This window comes from Physeter macrocephalus, chromosome 16, assembly GCF_002837175.3.
Source record: "Physeter macrocephalus isolate SW-GA chromosome 16, ASM283717v5, whole genome shotgun sequence".
Lineage (NCBI taxonomy): Eukaryota > Metazoa > Chordata > Mammalia > Artiodactyla > Physeteridae > Physeter > Physeter macrocephalus.
In genome coordinates, this window is record NC_041229.1 from 66692785 (window position 1) to 66717166 (window position 24382).

The following is a 24382-nucleotide window of genomic DNA, read 5'->3' on the forward strand; positions in this document are numbered from 1 at the left end:
CAGCGGCCATGGCTCACGGGCCCAGCCGCTCCGCGGCATGTGGGATCCTCCCGGACCGGGGCACGAACCCGTGTCCCCTGCATCGGCAGGCGGACTCCCAACCACTGTGCCACCAGGGAAGCCCTAGGTTGTTTTCAGTTGTTTTTATTGTGAAGAATGCTGCTTTCAGCACCCTTATACGTAGTGTCTCTGTTGGGTATTGTCAAAGATAAACAAAGCCAGATACTAGTTAAAGTGGTAAGGGCAGAGTTTAATTAGTAATTTATTGTTACAGTAGGGAAGAGAGTTCAGTATGAACTGAACTCAGCTTTGATTTTGCCAGAGGTGGCTGGGTTTTTGACAGGGAGAATGAGGGAATAGGGAGAGGAGAGTGGGGTCTCAGTAGAGTCAGGGAAGTGAAAAGTTCTATGCGGTTGGTTAGTGTAAATGCTGGTTAGGTCAGCTGGGTCTGTTAGCTGGCAGTGATTGAAGTTAGGATTCTATCCTCCCCCAGAAACTGGGAGACTGAGGCCCTATCCTTCCTGATGATTGCATTTGAAAGGACTGGCTTTCTGGTCCTCCTGAGTGGTAGGAGATACATATACATCTCAAAGGGACAGAAGAAGGATTGACAGTTGTAAGCCCTTCTTAGTAAAGGCTCTAAGAAAGTGTGGTCAGGAGCCTATAGACAGGTGTTGGCTAAAGCAAACAGTAAATTCATTTGTCAGTCTTGAGTTTTCTCAGGCAGGTACCTTAAGGGGGACTGGGTCATCCTAGGGATGTGGCCTTGAACTGTTAGAAACTGCCAGTGTTTAAGTCTTTCAGTGTAGGAAGAAGTGAGTGGGCTAAACTATTTGTGTTGAGAGCCTAGTTGCTATGGGCCAAGGTTGAGGTCTAGTCGAGGGGGCTCAGGTGAGCTTGGCTAGAGTATGGGCGAAGAGAGAATCTCTGTCAGTACATACCTGGGAGTGAATTGCTAGGTCCTGGGGTTAGGCGTGATTGGTTTGCTTTAGTAGGTACTGTCAAATGGTTTTCCAAAGTGGTTGTGCCGATGTATATACCCTCCAGCAGGAACTGAGAACTCCCCTTGACCCACATCCTTGCCAACACTCCACAGTCTCAGTTTTGTTTTGTTTTGTTGATGTCACCATTTTTATAGGCGTGTGGTGGTATCTCAAGGTTTTAATTGGCATTTACCTGATAATGATGTTGCACTACTGTTCACATGCTTATGTAGATATTTTCTTGTATGATATCTCTATTCAAGTCTTTTGTCCATACTTACATTATGTAGTCAGCCCTTTCCTTATTGGTTTGTAATCTGTGTAGATTCTGGATATAAGTCCTTTGTCAGATTTTATATATATATATATATATATACATATATATATATATATATATATATATATATAAAATATCTTCCACTCTTCTGCTCACTTTTTCACTCTCTAAAGGTGTTTTTGATAAACAAGGGCACTTATTTTAATAAAGCCAAATTTATCAATATTTTCCCTTATTGTTGTTGATTTTTGCATCCTGTTTATGAGATCTTTCCCTATCCTGAGGTCACAAAGATACTGTTGTGTGTTACCTTCTGGAATTGCACTGTCCAATAGGGTAGCCAGTATTTCACACTTGAGATAGGGCTAGTGTGAGTAAGGAATTGAATTTTTAATTTTATTTATGTTAATGGATTTAAATTTTAAAATTGAAGCTGTATAAAATATTTTTCTATTCAACTCAACTTTTCTCTTTTGATAGGATTACATTTCACTTTAATTATTGAAAATGTATTGTCTAAACCAAGATGTGCTCATTCCAAGAAGCTCTCATTGTCTGGTTCACAAAATGCCCCTGGCCAGATGCTCAGCATCAAAGACATAAGGGCCTTGAAAGTTCTAACAAGCCAGAAAAGGGTTGATGTTCCCCTCTGTGGAAAGTAGCACTGGCCTTCAACAGCACAGACATTCCCGATTGGTTAAGCCACAGCTTACTCTTGGGCTGGGAGTCCTTGTGGGGGAAAGTTGTAGATGTTTACAAATTCAAGCCCATGTTTAAAACCATTCAAGGGCCTCCCTGGTGGCACAGTGGTTAAGAATGCCCCTGCCAATGCAGGGGACACGGGTTTGAGCCCTGGTCCAGGAAGATCCCACATGCTGCGAAGCAGCTAAGCCCGTGCACCACAACTACTAAGCCTGTGCTCTACAGCCCGTGGTCCGTAACAAGAAAAGCCACTGCAATGAGAAGCCCGTGCACCACAACGAAGAGTAGCCCCCGCTGACTGCAACTAGAGAAAGCCTGCGCACAGCAACAAAGACCCAACGCAGCCAAAAATAAATAAATACTAAAAAATTTTTTAAAACCATTGAAATACTTCCAAAAATTAAAGTTATATCTGAAAACCATTTGTATGGTTCTTTCCATAAATTTCAAAGGTCAGTAACTATTATTTTGGTGCATATAGCAGGCTGTATCAAGTAATATCTCCCCTTGAGCATCCTGGCAAATCATCCCAGGTAAACTGGTTATTACTTCAGTCACTTATTTATCACCAGTGATGAGTTTCATTTTGGGAGCGCATGTAATTTTTATAAAATTTACCTTGTTTTCCACAAATCTTTTCTACAAATAAAGGAGCTATATATGAAAAAAAAAACACCAAGAAACAAGATGTGCTGTAAGTATAAAATATGCACCAGATTCTGAAGACTTAGTTTGAATGAAATAATGTAAAAGATCTCATTAGTATTTTTATATTTGATTATACATTGAAATGATAATATTTTTGAAATTTGAGCTAAACATGATTAAGACTAATTTCATATGTCTATATTTACATTTTTTAATGTGACTACTAGAAAATTTTAAATGACATACATGGCTTGTGTTGGATTTCTATTGTACAACACAGTTATAGAAGCTTTATTATTTTATCTTTCATAATTAAGTCTATGACCAACGTAGGATAGATTTTTGTATATTCTGTGAGGTAGGGTGTTTATTTTTTTTCCATGTTGTTATCCAGTTGATTCAGCAGCATTTATTAAAAAAGCCATCTCTTTACCCCACTTCATTGCAGTGACACTTTTGTCATTAATGAGGCAGGTTCATTTTTGAACCTTCTATTCATTTCTACTGGTTTGTCTGTCCTCGCACCTGAATCACACTGTTTTCATTATGTGGTTTTATAATAAATCTTCATAGTCTGAAGTAAATTCTCCACTTTGTTCTTCAAGATTGTTTGATATTCTTGGCCTTTTGCATTTCCATATGACTTACAGAATCAACTCATCAATTTCCACAAAAATATTTTCTGGGCATATGACTAGTATTGCACTGACTCCAGAGATAAATTTGGAGAAAATTAACATCTTTATAATAGTAAGTCTTCAAATCCCTGGATATGATACATTCCTAAAGACTTCTGCAATTTCTGCCAGTGTTTTGTAGTTGTAGTGGTCTTGCACAATTTTCATTACATATATTCCCTGGTATTCAATTTTTGTGTGTGCAGTTATAAATGATACAGTTTTAAATTGATTAATTTAGAGACATTTGATAGCTTTAGAATATTGTGTCTTCTGATCTGAGAACACACTATAACCCTCTATTTAGTCAGAGTTCATAAAAATTATGGTTATAAGTCCTTTATCAGATATGTGTTTACAAATATTTTCTCCCAGCTAGTGGCTTGTCTTCATTTTCATCATCCAAAGAACAGCAGTTTTTAATTTGAGGAAGTTAAATTAATTAAATTTTTAAATAATTTGAATTAGATTTAAGAAATCTTTCTAAACCCAGAGTTACTAAGACTTTCTCCTATGTTTTCTCTCAGAAGTTTCACAGTTTTTAGCTTTTGGGCTTAAGTCTATAATCCAATTCTAATTAATTTCTTATAGTAAATAAAAGTCAAAGTTTTTTGCCCATAGATATCCAATTGTTAAAGCACCACTTGTTAAAAAGTCTCTTCTTCCCCCATTGTGTTACAGTGTCATCTTTACAGATAATCAGTTGACTATATACGTGAGGGTTTACCTCTGTACTCCCTACTCTGTTCCATTGATCTGTATGTTTATCCTTATACTCTCTTGATTACTAGAGATTTAGAGTAAGTCTTGCAAACAGGTAGTGGGAGTCCTCAAATTTTGTTTTTAAAAGTTATTTTGGCTATCTAGGTCTTCTGTGTTTCCATAAAAATTTTAAATTTAGCTAGTCAATTTCTCCCAAATAAGCCTGCTGGAATTTTGATTGGGATTGTTTTTCGTCTCTAAATAATTTGGGAAAAATTGATACCTACTGAGTCTTTCAGTCCCTGGAGATGGAATATCTCTTAATTTATTTAGGTTTTCTTAGTTTTCAGTGTGTAGTTCCTGCGCATATTTTGTTAAATGTATCCCTTAAGAATTTCACAGTTTGTTGTTGTTACTACTGTAAATGGAGCGGCTTTCTTAATTTTGATTTTCAGTTGCTCATTGTTAATATGTAGAAACGCAATTGACTTTTTCTGTTGTCCTTGCTAAAATCACTTATTATTCTAGTAGCTTTTTTGTGAGATTTTCTACACAGAAAATCATGTTGTCTGAAAATAAAGATGGTTTGACATCCTCCTTTCTAGTTTGTATACCTTTTATTTAATTTTCTTGTACTGCCTGGGACCGCCTATACAGTGCTAAATAGAAGTGGTAATAAATAGATCATTATCTTTTTAACCAAATATCAGAAGGCTTATCTTTCTATTTGCTGTAGATTATTTTTATAGGTACTCTTTTTATTGGTTATAACATTATGCACTTAACATGTACAGCATTATGTTTTGACTCCTATATACACTACTGTGTGCTCACAACCAAAGTTTTAGTTCCCATCCATCACCATACAGTTGACCCTCTTTACCCATTTTTCCCTCTGGTACCCTCTTCCCTCTGGTAACCATTACTCTGTTCTCTGTATCCACATGTTTGTTTTTATTTGGTTTGATTTGATTTGTTCATTAATTTATTTATTTTTGTATTCCACATATAAGTGAACTCTTATGTATTTGTCTTTCTCCATCTTATTTCACTTAGCATAAAATCCTCAAGGTCCATCCATGTTGTCACAAATGGCAAGATGTCATCCTTTTTCTTTTTTTTTTTTTTTGGCTCCGGACGCGCAGGCTCAGCGGCCATGGCTCACGGGCCCAGCCGCTCCGCGGCATGTGGGATCCTCCCAGACCGGGGCGCGAACCCGGTTCCCCTGCATCGGCAGGCGAAGATGTCATCCTTTTTTATGGCTGAGTAGTATTCTCTCCTATACCACATCTCTATGAACGTAGCATAGTGATGAACGTAGCATAGTGTGTATATCTGTGATGAACGTAGCATTGTGATGAACGTAGCGTAGTGTGTATATCTTTTGAAATTAGTGTTTTGTGCTCTTTGGATAAATACCCAGAAGTGGAATAACTGGATCATATGGTAGATCTAGTCTTAATTTTTTGAGGAACCTTCACACTGTTTTCTACTGTGGCTGCACCAATTTATATTCCCACCAGCAGTATATGAGGGTTCCTTTTGTTAGATATGTAACTACTCAGATTTTCTATTTCTTCTTATGTCAGTTTTGTAAGTCGTGTTTTTCAATAAATTTGTCCATTTAATCTAAATTTTCAAATTTATTGTCATAAAATGGTTTATGGTTAATAGCTTCCTTTAGTACTCTGTAGGACTTTTTATCCCCAGTATTGGTAGGTGTGTTTTCTGTCTCTTTTTCCTCAATCATTCTTCGTGGAGGTTATCCATTTTATTCATCTTTTTAAAGAAGAAAATTTTTGCTTTGTTAATTTTCTATTTTATTTCTGCTTTGTCTTTATTGTCTTTCATAATCTGTTCTTATCTTGAGTATTTTATTCCTTTTTGGTTTCCTTAGGTTTATTTGATGGTTCTTTTTCTAGTTTCTTGAAGTAGATCTTAGAGCATCAATTCTCAACTTTTCTCTTTTGCATAATGTATACATTTAAAGCTCTAAATTCCCTTCTAATCATCACTTTAGCTGCATTCTAGTCATTTTGTTATACCAAATTTTTTCGTCAGTTAATTTAAATTTATTTTTATTTCTTCTTTGATCAGTAGGTTGTTAGAAAGTATTGCTTAAGTTCTAATCATTTTGAAGTGTTCTACTTATATTTTTTATTAATTGATTTCTAGCTTAACCTCACTGTTGTCAGAAGACATACTATGTATGACTTCAGTCTTTTGAAATTTGTTGATACTTGCTTTATGGCTTGGCATATCACCAATCTAGTGAATGTTCCATGTACTCTGAAAAAAATTTATATTCTCTAGTTATTGGGGATGTTGTTTTATAGCAGTCAATTAGGTCAAATGTATTAGTAGTTTTTGCTCAAATCTTCTATATCCTTACAGGTTGTCACCTGTACTTCTGACCAACTGGTTATAAGTAGAGGTTCCCTCATTTCCTTCCTTGGGTTCAATAATTTGCTAGTCTGGCGTAGAACTCAGGGAAACACTTACTTACACTTATTAGTTTATTATAATGGATATGATAAAGGATACAGATGAATAGCCTGATGAAGAAATACATAGGGTGAAGTCTGGAAGGGTCCCAAGCACAGGAGCTTCTGTCCCCATGGAGCTGGGGTTCAACATCCTCCCAGCACATGGATGTGTTCACCAATCTGGGAGCTCTCTAAACCCTGTACTTTAGGGATTTTTATGGAGGCTTTATCACGTAGGTATGATCAATTATTAACTCATTTTCCAGCCCCTCTCCCCTCTTCAGAGGATGGAGGGGTAGGGATGATAGTTCCAAGCTTCTAATCATGGCTTGGTCTTTCTAGTGACCAGTCCTCATCCACAAGCCCACCAAGAGCCACCTCATTAGAACAAAAGATACTCCTATCACCTAGGAAATTCCAAGGGTTTTAGGACCTTTTTGTCAGGAATTGGGGTCAAAGATCAAATATTAGCAGAAGCCGGGGCAGAGACCAATACAGAAAGTCTGTGATTTACACTGGTTCAATTTGCAATTTTTTGACTTTATGGTAATGCAAAAGCAATATGCTTTCATTAGAAACCATACTTCACATTTTGAATTTTGATCTTTTCCCAGGCAAGCAATATGTGGTACCATACTCTCCAGAGCCACAGCTCGCAGTCAGCCAGGAGATCTGGCTGGTAAATAACCGATACACTTACAGCCTGTATTCTGTACTCAAACAACCATTCTGTTTTTCACTTTCAGTGTAGTATTCAATAATCTATCAATACATGAGCTAGTCTACCCTTTGTTATAAATTAGGCTTTGTTTTAGATAATTTTTTCCAACTGTAGGCAATGTAAGTGTTCTGAGCACATTTAGGCATGCTAGGCTAAGTTAAAACATTTAGTAAGTTAGGTGTATTAAATGAGTTTTCAACTTACAATATTTTCAACTTAGGATGGGTTTATCGGGATGTAACCCCATTGTAAGCTGAGGAAGATCTGTAGGTATATTTCTTATTATTTCACACTATCTTACATTAAACAGTCAATTGTCTTTTAAAGAAATTAAGAACCACAAAGAAAAATTATTTCATATTTACCATTTCTGAACCTCTTCATTCCATCTGGTATATTCCTTCTGCTACAGAACTTTTTAAAACTTTTTTATATCCATGTCAGCTAACAACAAATTATCCTAACTTCTTTCTCCTAAAAAAAACAATAAAACAAAAAAACAAAAAACCTTTAATTTTGCTTCATTTTTTTTTTAAAAAAACAAGGCAGGTAAGGAGAATTATTTTTTAATATTTATTTATTTATTTATTATTTTATTTACTTATTTTGTCTGTGCCGGGTCTTAGTTGCTGCACACGGGATCTTCATTGAGGCATGCAGATTTCTTAGTTGTGGCCTTCGAACTCTTAGTTGCGGTGTGCATGCGGGATCTAGTTCCCCAACCAGGGATCAAACCTGGGTCCCCTGCATTGGGAGTGTGGAGTCTTACCCACTGGACCACCAGGGAAGCCCCTTTTGCTTCATTTTGAGTGGGTCGTTTCACTGGTCATAGAATCATAAGTTGGCAGATTTTTTTGTTCTTTCAGCATTTTAATGATGTTCTATTGTCTCTTGGCATATTTAGGTTCTGACAAGATGTCCATGGACATTCTTATCTTTGTTTCTCTGTATGAAATGTATCATTTTTCTCTGTCTGCTTTTAAGATTTTATCTGTATCTCTGCTTTTTGGCAATTTCATTATCATGAGGCTTGCTATGATTTTCTTTGTGTTTACCCTGCTTGTGGGTTTTTGAGCTTCTTGAAGCTGTGGATTTACAATTTTCATTAAATTTGCATGATTTTCAGCAATATTATGTCAACTACATTTTCTTTTCCTGTCATTCTCCCTCTGTCTCCTGGCACTCCAATCACATGTATTTTAGACCACTTGATATTGTCTCACGGGTCATTGAGGTTCTATTCATTTTTTCAGTCTCTTTTTCTCTGTGCTTCATTTTAGATAGTTTTTATTTTATTGCTATTATTTAATTTCACTGAATATTTTCCTCTGCAGTATTTAGTCTGTTGTTAAAGTGATCCAGTGAAATTTTCATTTCAGATTTTGTAGTTTTCATCTTCATAGGTTCCATTTGGTTCTTTTAAAAATATTTTTTCGGGGGCTTCCCTGGTGGTGCAGTGGTTGGGGGTCCGCCTGCCGATGCAGGGGACACGAGTTCGTGCCCCAGTCCGGGAGGATCCCACGTGCCACGGAGCGGCTGGGCCCGTGGGCCATGGCCGGTGAGCCTGCGTGTCCGGAGCCTGTGCTCTGCAACGGGAGAGGCCGCGGCAGTGAGAGGCCCACGTACCGCAAAAAAAAAAAAAAAAAAAAAAATATTTTTTGTTTCTGTCCTTATTCTGTTCATGTTTTCTTTTTAAATTCTTGAGCACATTTAGAATAACTCTTTTTAAATCTTTGTCTGCTAATTTCATCATTTCTGAGTCTGCTTTTATTGATTGATTTTTCTCTTGATTATCAGACTCATTGTCCTGCTTTTTTGTGTATCTAGTAACTGTTTACTGGCTGCTAGATTTTGTAAATATTACATTTTAGAGTGTCTAGATTTTGTTTCCTCATTTAAAGAATGTTATACAGGCATTAAAGAATGTTTGGCAGGCAGTAGAGTAACTTGCAGATCAATTTGTTTCTTACAAGGCTGGTTTTTAAGCTTATTCAGTTATGTCTATAATGAACTTTACTCTAGAGCTAATTTATCCCTGTTACTCAAGTGCGACTCTTCTGTCGTCTCCACTCTAATGCCCCCAACATTTGCTCTACCCTATTTGGGTAAAACTTGAACATCTTCCAGTCTTGTGAAAGCTTTAGAGATTATTTACCCTATAACTTTCCAGCAGTTGTTGGCCCAACCTCATGCAATTTCTCTCTAGGCATCTATAGTTTATCATTAAGCAGTAGACTCAAGTTGGCTTTTATGCTTATTTCTGAAGTCTGTTTTCTGCATAGCTCCTTCCTCTCAAGTACTCTTCCCCACATATTCCAACTGCCTCAGCCCACTCAAACGGTGACCTTTGTCTTCTCAACTCAATGAATCTGCTATGCTCTGTTTAGGTTCCTCCTACCTGCACTGTGTTCTGGAAAGTGCCTGTAGGCAGAAAGCTACCGTGATTGTAGGGCTTACCTCATGTAAGCTCTGTTCCCGCCTTTATCACAGTTCTGTACTGCCTCTTGTCCAGTGTCTGGAAACAGCTGCTTCATATATTTCATTCTGACTTCTAGTGCTTTGTGGTGGGAGATCAATCCCAGAATCAGTCACTCCATTATAGCCAGAGTAGAACGATGCTGCAAATTTTTTAAGCTTGCAAATGAAAAGTCAACTAGAATGAATGGTTCTATGATGGAAGAGAGTAAAGGGGAAGAGATTCAGGGGTAACTATTTAACTTCATATAACTTTGCCAGAAGTTTAAGAAATGCATTATATCTGGGAACATTTTCTCCTCAATTTCAAAATAAAATTCAGTGGAAATATTAAATTTATTTTTGACAGTTAGAAAAAGTTTCAAATTTAGGTTATTATACTTCCTCCATAAAATGACGGTTGATTAGGCAGTTTTGCTAACATTGCAGTATTGTTCGTTGGGATCAATGCTGATGATGAAGCAATGGCTGCTGCCTCATCGTCTGGGAGAGGCAGCTGATGATGATGCCGACATTTATTTAAGCACCTGCAATGAACCAGGCACTGTGTTAGGCTCTTTATATTGATTATGTTTACTCTTCTACAACAGTTCTGCAAGTTAGACGTCATGATCCCCAGAAACTCAGGAGGTGAAGTTAGTTCCTCAAGCTCACACACTAAGAAGGGAATACTCAGTGACTAAAGTACTCAGTGGTGATTTAGTGGCTGGGGCTGGGAAACAGTCTCAGCTCCCCACTAACAATGCCTCCACCGTTATTATGCAACTCCTGATTTTCTCTTCACCTGAGCGTTCCCATCTGGCACATTAAAGTGGAAAACAGTTAACTCTCTCTCCAGAGAGGCTGTGTTATTATATAGCTGTTTTGCATTATTTTGCTTTGAATAACAGCATGTGTAAGTGTGTTCCTGGAGGTTAAAATTACCCTTAATTTTTAAAACTTGCCCTCTCCCACTGGGGTGAGTAGTTGAAAATTACGGGGAAGAAGAGGCAGGCTGGAGAGAATGTTAGTCAGCTTGGAATTGCCTCTCCTTCTCCCTCCCCACCCAAAACATATTTCTCTTTAGATAGAAGCTGACGTGGCAGAGTAAAGATTAGTAAATCTCCTATCATGGAGTCCTAGCTGGTTCTGATATCCAGTGTTCAGGGTGCGTTAATCCAGGTATTAATCATTAACTCTGCATCAGGTTGAATGTGTAGGGGCAGATGTTCTTGCTGAGAAGAATAAAAGTCTCCTGTAGCACCTGGAACACTTTATCACACGTGGTCCCCAGTCAGATCACAAAGAGATCAGAGCAAACACAGGCACTTTGCTGCCTCTAACCATCTACCTCTTGTTCAGGGGTTGGCATCTCCCCTCGACTTCAGCTCTCCCGTGGGCCCTGAATTGTTGAGCCCTCCCTATCTTAAACCGCCTTTCCTGGCATTTGAATCATCACTTCGATGATGTGATAATATCTGCAAGTTGGGAAAATAAAATTGGCATTTGTTTAGCCATAATTAATGAAATATTTATGTTGCATGAGACTATGTGATAAAACCTTAGGCTTAGAGTCCTTTTGCTTCTGATTACATTTGGGATTTTTTTTTTCTATGACCAGACATTCTGACGCCAGCCCTTTTACACTGAGCAGATGTCATGTAGTAAAAATGGGTGCCAGATGCTGTGAGCCGCAGAAGGGCGATTTGTTTAAGAGCTGGCTCCGACTTTTTTGCATTCAATTACTCTGCAGAACGAACCTTACACAAGCATTTAGGTAACTCAGCTAACTTCAGACATGAATTTTAATAATAGATTTCATCTCTGAATGCATTCCTAGCAACACACCATATAAATGGTGTTTAAGGAATTAATTGATTTCTGCATAATACCTTTTTTTTTTTTTTTTTTTCACATGAAAAGAGAGCTGCAAAGCTCTTGGCAGGGACCCAGAAATGTAATTAACGTAGAGGGCCAGGTTTTCAGTTGCCCTTAGGTGCTGCTGCCTCACGCTCATGGCAGGTGCAGTGAGGGGAGGGCAGGGAGGAAGAGAATGGGGGTATAGCAGGGAGGAAGGAGAGGTGGCTTTGGGTCACGACACAGGAGAAGAAGCTAGGAGTTCAGTGAGTTCTTCTGTTCCCATTTCAGGTCCCAAGCACGTCCCCATCAGAGTGCAGGTGACAGGGACTGCCTCTTCCACCTCTTCCACCACCACCTCCTCTGCAGATGAAGAATTCGACCCTCAGCCTTCCTTGCGGTCAAAGGTAACAACACTTGGCAAACCAAAGTGGGCCTTGGCTTGCGGGGGCCGTTTACCATCCAGACTTCAGACCCAGTGTGGGCTCCAGCTGCAGCAGTTTCATTAGGAGGATCACGTTTCATTGCATCTGACAGCAACCGCTCTTTTTACCTGGAACACCCTAAGAATTACCTTTTTATATATATTTTTTAACTTTTAGGAACTTGCCTTTCGCAGAGATTTCAAAGTGGGAAGGGGGAAAAAACAGACATATTTACTTGAAACCACTTGGTGACTGCAGCTCTTAAAGTGGTGATCCAACAAGCAAACCATCGAAAAAATTAAAACAAGCAGATGTGTATTTCCCTAGGGGTAGCACAGCTTCATTTAAGAAGCACTAGAGGCAGATTGCATGGAAAACGTTATGTTTATTCTAATCAGAAATACGAAATGAACCATGCAGTTGCATCTAGGCTCTGAGGATCCCCGCTGACTAGCCGTGTGCCGGCGGGGGGATGGCAGTTCTTCTCTTTGCTTAATGAACATTAATTTCTGGAGAACCCTTTAAATAACTCCCATACCCATGGATTAAAAAACACAAACGTCATTGTATGTCTTTAAATGTGTCTGTATGTTACATACACGGAGACACGCATCCCATGACCAAATCCCACTGTTGTTTTCTTTATCCTCTGGGGCTGGAAGAGCTGAATGGCTGGACATCATATGCTTCCTGGGCAGACAGAAGCAGTTCACTGCTCTGGCAGTGTTTATTTTTTGGAGCAGTAAGGATCTGCGGAGAAAGAGAGAGAACCAAATTTATTTACTTAAACTCAACTTATCCATATCTAGAGCTAGGAGCTTTGGCATCATCTCAAGTTATTCAGGGGTTCCAGCTCCCCACGGCCCACCTTGGAGCAAGTCAGCAGGGAGCTGGGACATGGTGGGGAGAGAGAGAATGAGAACAAGAGAATACGTAGAGATTTCTGATTTCTAACCGTGGGTGTCCATGATTATTAAGACACTCAGTACCAATGAATTCTATGTGTCGTGTTGATTTCTGGGATTTCCTGACAGACCCTCTCACCCCCTTGAGTGACCCTGAGTTAATTCTGTATTCAAATGAGGCAGAAGCCCCAGCATCAGCCATTCTGCCACTCATGGGGACCAAAAGAATGGAGTGGCTGAAAGCCATCGAAATGGCAAGACCATGATAACTAGGGCAAGCCTTGCAAATAGCTCCTTGTCCTCCTGCTGGACCAGAACAGAGCCAGTCATCACATAAGCCTGCAGTGTGGTAAACCTTGCCCGCTTCACCTGGCTTCCAACACGGCCCACTCTTCAGGCAGGGAAGCTGACAAAAAGGTTCCTTTTTATGACTTCCCAAGGGCTCACACTGAAGGAACGAGGGAAGTGTTTTCCCTTCTAGTTTCTTTATCTCTTCTGCCCCATACAGGTGTGTCCCCAGCCACATGGCACAGAGCCCACGTCAGCTCAAGTGAACCTTTGCAAAGGAAACTGGAGACAGGATATGCAGCCTCGCCTCTTTGCTTTGCCCCCTCCCCCCAAGTTAATGCCTGGATCTGAGAGAGGGGGACAGGCAGCTTGTCTTCAGTCCTGCCAGATTTCTCCCTTTCTCTGTCCTTCATCTTTTTCTTCCTTAGCCCTTAGACGTTTTCCTTTCTTCTCTGCATCGTCATCACCATTATTGAGACTGTGAGAACCGTGCCTGATGCAATGTAAGGCTATATGAGCGTTTGTTAATAAATCATCCTTCTTTTTTTCTATGTCCACATCTTTTAATAAAAGGCAGTAAAGGACTTTCTTTCCCTGTCTAGGTTCTGCTTTGCTGACTCTTGATAAAGCAGTTGGGGTTTGGCAGCTTTGCTGCTGGGAAGTGCTAAGACAGCGCAATGCTGTCAAGGCATCCCTCGCTGAAATTGTTTGCATGGTCTTAATTTAGGGGGAAAGTTTGATATTTCTATAAAGCAGAGGTCCTTGATGCATCTGCACCGAATTTGGCACAGGAAAGGCAGAATAAACTAGATAGAAATGTGGACACTGGATTCAGGTTACCTGGGCTTAGCTCCTGGCTCTGCCAATTCCTGATTGTGTCATCTTGGGCAAGTTATTGAACTTCTCTGAGCTTTGATTTCCTTATCTGTGAAATAAGTGTAATTTGTGGAATAAATAAAATGATGCATGTGAAGTAATCAGTACAGTGTCTGGCACACAGCACTCAAAAAATGCTGGCAATTATTATGTAGATTAGTATAGTGGAAGCTCAAGAGATATTTGTTAAATACCACCACACCCCTCCCCACCCAGCCTTCCCAGAAAGGTCCTGGCTGCTTAAAGGAGGGGTTCCCTCACCCAAATGGCCTGGAACCTCTGCAGTGGTTGACAGTCAATCTGGAAGTTGTCCTCTAGCAATAGAGATGTGATATCGAATAAGTGAGTTCTGAGAGCCAAAATTTCCTTCCAAGGATGAAAGAAAAGATGAAGATCTTTAGGATTCTACGTCCTACAGAGAATTTTAGAAACACCAAGTTTCATCATTGAGCTAAATGTTTTCACCAGTGATCTGAACCCTGAAAGCTGGATGCTTTCCTAAGGAGAGTGATGCAATGGGTGGCAGAATGACAAGGATCCATAAAGCCCTGGAAAGGCACTTGCTTTTGAGGTAAAATCTCTGACCTCTATTATGGACCTGGGGTCAGGCCTGTTAGGTCCATTCCCCACTTGTGGATTTATAGTCCCTTTAATGGGCAAACATTCAGCTCAACCAGAGCTACTGAATGCCCAGGCACCAGGCTAGATGTAACAAGTTTCTAATTCCATATTTATTTCTGCCAGCATTAGAAAGAAGTCTCTCGCATGTTCTCATTCTCATCCTAATATAGAAAATTGATGTGTATGCTCTGAGAAGGCAAACGTAATAAAACTGGCCCAAGTTGGACATTTATTTTGTATATGTAAGATGTATACATACATACATTATACATACTACATACATACACACACATATATGAAAAATAGTAGATTTTAGTAAGAAATTATAATCATGCTAATTTGTATAATAATCATACTGGTAATGGTAAAAATCATAGTATTTACTGAATATCTATCCCATATCTTTTTTTTTTTTTCTTTTGGAAATAATTTTATTTTCTGAATGGCAAATCTTTTACATAGTTTAAAAGTAAAAACTATTTAAAAAGGGATAAACTAAGATATACTTATTCTTACTTTTTCATTGCACAGAAGGTATGGTATATACTCCCTTTTATATCTTGTTGTTGTTTTTTTTTACTTGGTAATATGTTCTGTAAAACACTCCATTAGAGGTTTCCAGTACTCTTCCTTGTTTTCTTTTCTGTTGTTATTTTTCTTTTCTTTTCTTTCTTTTTTTTTTGTTTGTTTTTACAGCTTCATATGATTTCATTGTGTTGTGGTATCAAAAGTTTTTTCAGTAGCATTTAGGATATTTCCATATTTTATCTTACAAAATTGTCATTCAAAATTATTATGATTGTTACTCTTTCTCAGTAAACAATGAGCATAAGTTGTTTCATAATTTTAGAGCTGAATCTTTAAGGTAAAATTCAAGAAGTAATATTGCTTGGTCACAGGGTATCCCATATCTTTTAAAAGTATTCTTCAAAGGACTTGACCCACCTTATCCCATTTAATCCTTACCACATCCCTACAAGGTAGTCATTAAATCATTCTCATCGCTCTGAAGAGGACGCTGAAGTTCAGAAAGTTGTATGACATACCGAAGCTCACACAGCTCAGCTGGGGTTTGAATGCCAGCTTTGCATGGCTCCTGGGCCCAGTGCTCAAACGTTATTCTCTGCTGCTTCTCCAATCAGAAGAGTCTCCTGAAACTTCCAACATGTGGAGCTGGCCACACCACTACTTCTCCTTTCTCTGCTGTCTAAAACCTGGAAGAGACACCGTCAAGATCTGGACAGCTACTTTAAATGCCTCAATTTTGAATGTTCTGTATTCTACTAGCCCAGGCACACAGAGAACCCAGTGGTATTAATGACGTATTTGTACAAGCAAAGTGAAGTAGGGAAGGCAATCTTATGCCTAGATACAGAACATTTCCATCACTGCAGAAAGTTCTGTTGACATCGTTGTTCTAGAAGCTAAGCAGTGGTTTGGTTGGAGAGGGCAGAGTCTGTGACAGTATTTTGTAAATTTCAATTTCATTTTTCAAGACATATTTTTTTCTTCTTGGTTTTTGTAGGAGAGGAAGACACTAAGAAGAAGAAGGAAGCTAGAAAAAGCAACAAAACAATTGGTTAAGCAAGAAGAATTGAAAAGACTTCATAAAGCTCAGGTCAGAAAACAAACTTGAGCTGAGTGAGTGGGTCTGGGATCCTGGGGATCTGGATGTGGAAGCCTTTGGAAACCTGTATTGCACTGGGGAAAGATAGGTCTCTCTTCTCTGAGCAACCGGGCTTGTGGCTATTCTAAAGGCTCTGACTCAATCCCTGGTGGGACTCTGGGGCCTGGAAGGCCCAGGTGTTGAGTTGGCCCACTCCCAGCTGCCTTTCCATCTGCAGACGCGTGTCCTGCAAAGTGAGCTGGAACAGCAGCCAACGCACGGCCTTGGGAACAATCCCAGGCCCTTAGTGTCACACACCAGTGGCCTTAGTTTTGTCCTCTGTGAGGACACAACCTTCCCCTGACTTTCTGACAGTGTCTTTGCTGAGCTGACAACTGCTGGGGCTGTCTCTATTCCAAGGTTAGTTGAACACACAAGCATCTAGCATTCTGCTACAGATTTCCTGGCCTGATTGTTTACTCCAGACATTTCTGTCCAAGTTGATCTGCCCACCTGCAAAATGAAGCAGAAAGTCAAGGCACACCCCCTCTCCCTGAGGACCGCAAACCTAGCCTTGAGGGACAGTTGGGTTTTAGGACAGAAACACTTAAAATGACCACTCATGTTAATGCAGTGTACCCTACATCCCTTCTTCCAGTTGTTCGCTTTATCAGGCCAGGTAGTCCTGTAATTTGTTTCTGACAAAAGCAGGAAGTCACTTACTCCAGCCTCCTTTACTCTTCTCAGTGACTGACTTGGGAGCCACCCCCTTCACCTAGTGGATGGGAAAAATTCCCATAAATTCCTCTGTCCTTTCTCAACTTCTGAAACAGGCTTTCCTGAAACATTTCAACTTTTCCTTCTGAGAACATGAGAAGTCTTTATGAAATGGATTGGCAAACTCAGCAGTTTCCCCTCCTTCTATTTTTACTCCAGACAGTAGGCAGTGACAACAGAAGAATTACGATGGCCTTTTGAGGCCTAATCTGCTAGCACCCATACCAGTCCTGTATAATCTTTGAGATTTTCATCCTTAGTTTCTAAAGAATGACCACCATATCAATCAGCTTGAGCTGCCATAATGACATACCACAGACTGGGTGGCTTAAACCACAGAAATTTATTCTTTCACAGTCCTGGAGGCTGGAAGTCCAAGATCAAGGTGCCTGCAGGATTGGTTTCTGGTGAGGACTCTCTTCCTGGCTTGTAGACAGCTGCCTTCTTGCTGTGTCTTCACATGACCTTTTTTTCTGTGTGCATTCAGAGAAAGAGAAAGAGAATTTTGGTATCTTTTCCTTTTCTTATAAGGACACTAGTCCTGTTGGATTAGGGCCCACTGGTATGACCTCACTTAACCTTATTTACCTTCTTAAGGGCCCTATCTCCAAACATAGTCTCTTTAGGGATTAGGACATCAACATATGAATTTGGCGGGGGTGGGGGGTGGGGGGGGTACTTCTCATCCATAGCAATTATAGAGCCATAATTGCAAAGTAGTCAGTAATGAAGTCATTTAAATGTTTCCCTTCCTTTAGCAGTTCTACACCGTGCCAGCAAGAGACAGATCTATAAAGATATAATTGTCTTGAAAAGAGAGACAGAGAGGAAGAGGGCATAAAATTACAAGTAGTTTTAGATAGAATTCCCATCTATTTCAGATTTTATGTTCGGGGCTTAAACACTCTCAGCTGAGACAAGAAGCCAGGTGGCTGCTCCATCCCCACCCCTCCCCACTGCTACCCTTGCTTGGGCCCCTTCATGGGTTGCAGATGCCTCAGCGATTGTACTTTGAATCCAGGGGAGACTTAGAACGATGTGGAGTTAAGGAGGAAGAGGAGTGAGACAGAGCTAGAGGAAGGTAGGAAAGGAAGAACACACACGTTCTACCTGCCCAGACAGCTGCCACTTCCTTGAACACACCTGGTCTGCCAGGTGCAAAGTCTGTTCTGTCAAGAGATGTGCCTTTTGGCAGCGTGTGTTTGAAAGCAGAGAAAATGGACGGGGATGAACAGAATGTACAGAGGAAAGGTTTTCCCTTCATTTTCCTTCCTAATATACAGGCGAGAAATAGCTGGTAGGGAAAATAAACATGTAAAGGCAAACGCAGTCATGATCCCAAGCCTTGCTAGGCGCCTTGATGGTTAGGTTAAGGTTATGGAGGGGGTGCCTTAATGGGATAAACATTTCTGTCTTGTCTTCATAAACTGCTAGTAATAAGCCACAGTGCACTTCCACAGACAATAAAGAGCCCCCGTGGTGCAGTGAAAGAGTAGGTTGCCAATTTGTAGCTGAGGACAGGAGCAGGACAAACCAAGAGAGGAACACCCAGCCCCAGGAGTTGGCCCACGTCTCCTGCTCCAGAACAACTTCTTGGGAGATATCTGCTGGTTCTTCTTGGGAAAAGAAACGTGCCCTGTGTTTCCCCCCGGAGATCCTGTCCTACTCTGGGTAGGGACTGTAGCTCTGATGGCTATGCCGTCACCATGGTCAGAGGCCGAGGCTCCGAGGAGTCCAGGAACTGCGAGCACCACCCACCCAGCGCAGCAGCCTCTGCCTGAGAGCATGTCTGTGTGACTGGCCTGGTCAAAGGGGAGTGTTTTTTGTTTTTTTTTTCGGTACGCGGGCCTCTTCACTGCTGTGGCCTCTCCCGTTGCGGAGCACGCGCAGGCTCAGCGGCCATGGCTCACGGGCCCAGCAGCTCCGCGGCATGCGGGATCCTCCCGGACCGGGGCACGAACCCGCGTCCCCTGCGTCGGCAGACGGACTCTCAACCACTGCGCCACCAGGGAAGCCCCAAGGGGGAGTGTTTTAATGTCTCCTTGGGGGCAAACTGAGCTTACACACAGACTCCTTGCTTTATGTTTTCATACTTAAAGAAAGGAAATGTCAGGTTCTAGTCGTTTGGGGAATTCACAGGTTCTTACCCAGTTAATCAAGGAGGTGGCATCACGAGGGAAAGGGCTCCTTTCTCTTGGAAAGTAGGTGGCAGAGGTGGTGCCCTTGCATGACTCTGCACGTTGACAGTGCCTGCGTGACGTATGATCCTGGCATTGCAGGCCATCCAGAGGCAGCTGGAAGAGGTGGAGGAGTGGCAGAGAGCTTCTGAGACCCAGGGCGTGAGGCTGGAGAAGGCGCTGAGAGGAGAAGCAGGTAGGCATCCCCGCAGGCGGATCTGTAGCAGCGGGCTCGGCCCGTGCCTGTGGTCTGAAAACAGTGCTGGCCTGACCACCTGGGCAAAACAGGGAGACCTTGTCACCCCCTGTAGAACTGTCAACACAGACCTGCGGTGCTCAATCCACAACTGCTTCCCCCTTTCAAAATCAAACCGGTTGTCCAGTTTGAAATGCCCGGGGGCATCAGTCAGCCTGTGGGCCTTGGATTTCTGGTCTGTCCAGTCTCTCTTCTGCTAGTGTGAATGTTCTTTGCAATTCAGGGATTAAGATAAATTCAGGAGAAACCGTTGGGTGTTCAAGCAATGTTGGTAGTGATTCAAAGCCTGGACTTGGAGTCAAAGTCCTGGTTTCTCCCTTTACCACCTGCAGCTCCCTTTATCAGCTGTAGGGCCTTGGGCCAGTCTCGTTCTAAACCTTTATGAACTTTCGTTTGCTCCTCTAAAATTTGGATAATAGTGGTTTCCTATCTTGTAGAGCTGAAATAACGATTAAAGGAGATATATATATACATGATGAAATATATATATGATGAAATTAAATTAGCACATTACCTGGCACAAGGTAAAGCAATAAATAGTAACTGTTCTACTGGTAGCTTCAGATTCTTAGATGCGAACAGAATTCATCCGGTGAAGGCCTGCTTTGTATTGGACATCAAGACAGTAGGTCTCTAACGATAAGTATGACATGTCCTGGCTTTGAGAAGTTTATGGTCCATTGAGGGACACAGACATGTGAATAAGCCACAATACAGGGGGATGAGGGCTGTGATGGGAACAAGCATTAGGGTGGAATGAGGACAGAATCACGAGGTTCCTAACTGATCTCGATGGGGAAGGGGGGTGGTCAGGCTGATCACCTGGAGGGGGTGATCTGTTAAGACAAGAGCTGGAGAAGGAACAGGAGGTTATCAGGGAGGTGAGGAGACCATTCTGGCAGAGGGAACAGCACCTGCAAAGACCAAAAGTAAAAAGACGTGAAATGCCATAACGAATAAGGAACCAGGAGAGAGTTTTGAGTGAGGAATGAAACTGAAAGAAATCTATGTGTTTGTGGAAACCATCCAGCAGTGGTGTTGCTAGTGACTTGGGGTCAGTGGGGGGTATTGTCTCTTTTTTAAAATTGAAGCACAGTTGATTTACAATATTGTGTTAGTTTCAGGTATACAGCAAAGCGATTCACTGATATATATGTGTGTGTATATTGGGGGTATTGTCTCTTTAATTTATGACGTGATGTCTTGAGCCTTCTGTATTTGGGATATAAAATGTGAGAAAGCAGACCCTGAAAACACATATCTCTGTGTGTGGTCATGTAAACAACATAGGGAAAGGTTAGGGCTTCAGTTCTCTTAAAAGTTCAGTTATTCGAGAATAATGGTACCAGCAGGGGCAGACCCAGATTTTGTGAGGCCCGAAGCTCATACAAAGTCATGCGGGCAAACCTGTGGGGCAGTTCCCAGAGCCCTGCAAGGGCCGGTGCACGTGAGAGGCCCTGTGGTTTCAGCTTCTGTAGCTGTGTGGTTATTGTCTCTCTGGAAACGTTGGAGTCTGACTTTACCCCTCTGTGCCTCAGCTTCTGTGTTTCTGAAGTGGGAGTGATAATTATACTTGTTCCTTGGATTTGTGGTGGGAATTGGCTAAAACAATGTATGTGGGAGCCCTAGCACAGTGCCTGGCATGGGAGAGAATGTTAATAAATATTTGTTCCTTTTCTAACAATACTCGGTGCATTGCCTTGCAAAGAGAACCCAAATCCACCCATCAGAAGTAGGGTTCTTGACAAAAGTGGTAACTGTTCCTCACTGCTTGGAGTCCCTGCCTACCTGTACAGCCATTGTCAGGGCTTTCGATACAATGAAATGTTTGGTCATGTTCCCAATCAAGAAGGCTTGGCACTTGTCTTTAGGAGTCCGCTGACTTCAGTGAGAGCCTTAGAAGAGAAAAGGATAAACCAGCAAAGCTAGGACATGTTTCATTTTGCTGGGGAGGCGGTATGGCATGGTGGGGTAAGTAAAATTGTAAGCGTCAAGGAGCCCTGTGTTCAAATTCTGTTCCACTGCATTTAGGCTGTGTGGTTTTGGGAGAATCACTTAACCTCTCTGCTCCCAGATTCCTTATGTGAAAAATGGAGCTCATAATCCTCACATTACCAGGTCATTTTGAGAATTAAGTGTATTGGTGGACCAAGAGTCTCCCAAGAGTGCCTACCACGTTGTAAGCATTTAATAAATGGCTACTGATATTATTTTACAAAATGTTAAATATCCATTCACACTTTTTAAAGAATTGACTCTCTGATTTTTATTGCTTGAAATTTAAAGTCTGGAAACCAAATTTTTAAAGCTTCTGAAAAATCTCCCTCACCCTCAATATTAAAAAAAGCTATTTGCAGTTATCAGCTAAAGAAACTTGGCCAGCTTATGGTGTTTTCAAAGGTGTATTTGGCTGGCCAGAAGATGGATTCTGTTCATTCCCTCTATATCCTTGGTAATTTAATTCCCCTGTTAAGTTTATGGGCCTTTTTCTCCTTGATTGTCCTTATGTGGGTGACAGATGCAGATTAACAAGGGGCAGGAGACTGAAAGAGTCAAGTCACAGAGAGCGGCCCCAAAGGAAACCAAACAGAAGATTTGCAAACCAGGCATTGAAATTAATACACTCGAACTTCTAATAACATTTGTGCAATAATAATATTCCTTTGCAGTTTAATATTCTACTCAGCCCCTTTAAGAGCTTGCCCTGGTGCTTAATGAATGACCGATGCTTATTAGGTTAAGTTGTATTTGAGCTGGCCTGGGCTGCTCTGGTTCAAGTGATTTAATGGGAATTATTTAATAAGTATTATTAGGATAATTAGAAAATGATCACAGTTAGGCAATAATATTGAACTATAAAGGTTGTGAATAACCAGATTTAGAGACAGGCTTGAAAACATGAGTCGTCTGCGACAGTTATGCAAGTCTCCTCTGATAATGATGTGCGCCAGCCTGAAAGGGTCTTTTGTTCCTAGGAGTTATTCATTAGGCGAGCATTGAATTAGAGGAACACGCGGGGGTGCAGGATGGAGGGCAGTGATGGCTGATGAGCAAAATGAGGCTTTGATGAGCTCCCAATTGTCGTGACAACAATTCCTGCTTTCTCTTTTTCCAACAGTCAGAAATAAGCTCTCCCACCCCCAGGAAGGGTTTTTCCCCGTTTTGTCAAGGCAAGGGAAACAAAGAAAAACAAAAGTCCAACAATCCACCCCAGATGACAAGTCATTATGTTCTGTAGGGGTGTGTGTGTGTGTGTGTGTGTGTGTGTGTGTGTGTGTGTGTGTGTGTGTGTGTGTGTGTGCGCGTGTGTGAGAGATGGAAGTCCTTGACAAAGGAAATGGATTCTCCTGATGGTCCTAGCTGCCCAGAGTAAAGGACCATGATATGCAGCGGCCTGATTGCTCTGAGCCTCACCGTCTATGAAGAGGTCAAGTTGAGCTTTGCAGCCACTTAGACTCTTCTTGGTTACCTTCTGGTTTTGTTGGTTGTCAGTGTAGTGGTCAGTGTTATGTGCGATGGAACACCACAGTTTAGCAAGAGACCACCATTTAAATTTAGTAGATAACAGAATCTGTGCTTTCTTTCAATACCTGGAGACAGGTAAAAGCTGGTGAAAACTGAGATCAGCTTTGAGGGAGAAAAGATTAGTCCCCAGGGGAATGTAACAGAATATTCCTCCCTTACAGCTTTACCAACTTTGAGGATGGTTTACCAGTTGATTGCCTGCATCCCTGCATTGAGCTTCTTGCTTTTTTGTTTTAGAGCCCGGTGGCTTTTCCTTCACACAGATAAGGGGTTTACAAAGAAATAGCAGGATGTCTGAGGCTGCCAGCAGGTGGCAGCAGGAGCACACATTATGACAAGAGAAATTGCAATGATCCCTAGGCAGGAAGAGGGAAGTAGTTTGGCTTACACTCTGTGGTTTTTATCTTGACTGCTGCTGAGGAACAGAAGAAACAATAATTTCCTGGATAATAAAGCAACAAGGTGCCCTCAAAATAACACAGATATTAGAATCAGACACTCCTGAGTTTGAATCCTGATGCCATTCATAGACAAAGACTCTGAAGTTGGTAGCTAAGCAACCAAGGAATTTGGATGGATTTGCTACACTCTATGTGCTGAAAGTAAACAGTGATATTCAGTGCATCAGAGCAAGGGAGTTTTTACTCACAACACAGCAAACAGCAGGAGCAGCAGTGTGGTACAAGTTGCCCTGTATCTAAGTGCCAGGGTGTAGCCTGATAGGCCCTGATGGCAGCTGTGCACACAGTGGATTGTGCCACAGTAGAGGAACTCAGCAGCTTTTATGGCAAGCAGTAAATAAGCCAGCCCCCTTTCCCAGGAAGCAAGTAGTCTACTTGGCTGGCTGCAGGAGTGGCTCAGGGACATAGGATGGTTAGGCCTTGCTATTTGGCACACTCAGCAAAGACTAGCAGGGATGCTCAAGGTTTATGACAGATTGCCTCACTCAACAAATGTCAATAATCCATTTATTATGTATTTACCTCTGTTTTTAGCCTCAGTAGCCACCTGGTTGAGCAGTGGCCTTATAACAGAGATGGGCCCACTGAGGGAGAGACTAAGATTCTCTTCCTGAAGAAGCCTTGGGTCCTCTCTCCATTGCATGGATTCTAGGGTCATTGAGGCTTCAAAGCTGTGTACCCTAGACAATTGCTTTACACAAAAAAATTCCCGTGACAGCAGCAAGAAATATGTTTTATATCACAAGTTAGTACATATAAATATATAATTGAATAAAATGTTTCAAGAGATGATATTGAATTTTACTACATATAAAAGACTACTACTTTCTATTTTGTCTCATTTTTAGTGCTTGTTGTGACCCATAAAATTAACTTTGCAAACCTCGGTTTTAAGAAACACTGTCATAATAATTTTACCTGAAAAAAATATTTTAAACTAAATACCCAACTGGCCACC

At 41.1% G+C, this 24382-nt stretch overlaps 1 protein-coding gene across 2 annotated transcripts in view; it reads left to right on the forward strand.

The window, feature by feature from the left end:
• The window catches only part of MICAL2 (microtubule associated monooxygenase, calponin and LIM domain containing 2), a 173129-nt gene that overhangs the window by 125222 nt on the left and 23525 nt on the right, over positions 1 to 24382 (forward strand). For both annotated transcript variants that reach the window (XM_055091527.1, XM_055091528.1), the window contains exons 30-32: positions 11799 to 11914; positions 16148 to 16240; positions 19285 to 19378. In XM_055091527.1, coding sequence (XP_054947502.1) covers positions 11799 to 11914; positions 16148 to 16240; positions 19285 to 19378 — 303 coding nt within the window. The remainder of the gene's footprint in view (positions 1 to 11798; positions 11915 to 16147; positions 16241 to 19284; positions 19379 to 24382) is intronic.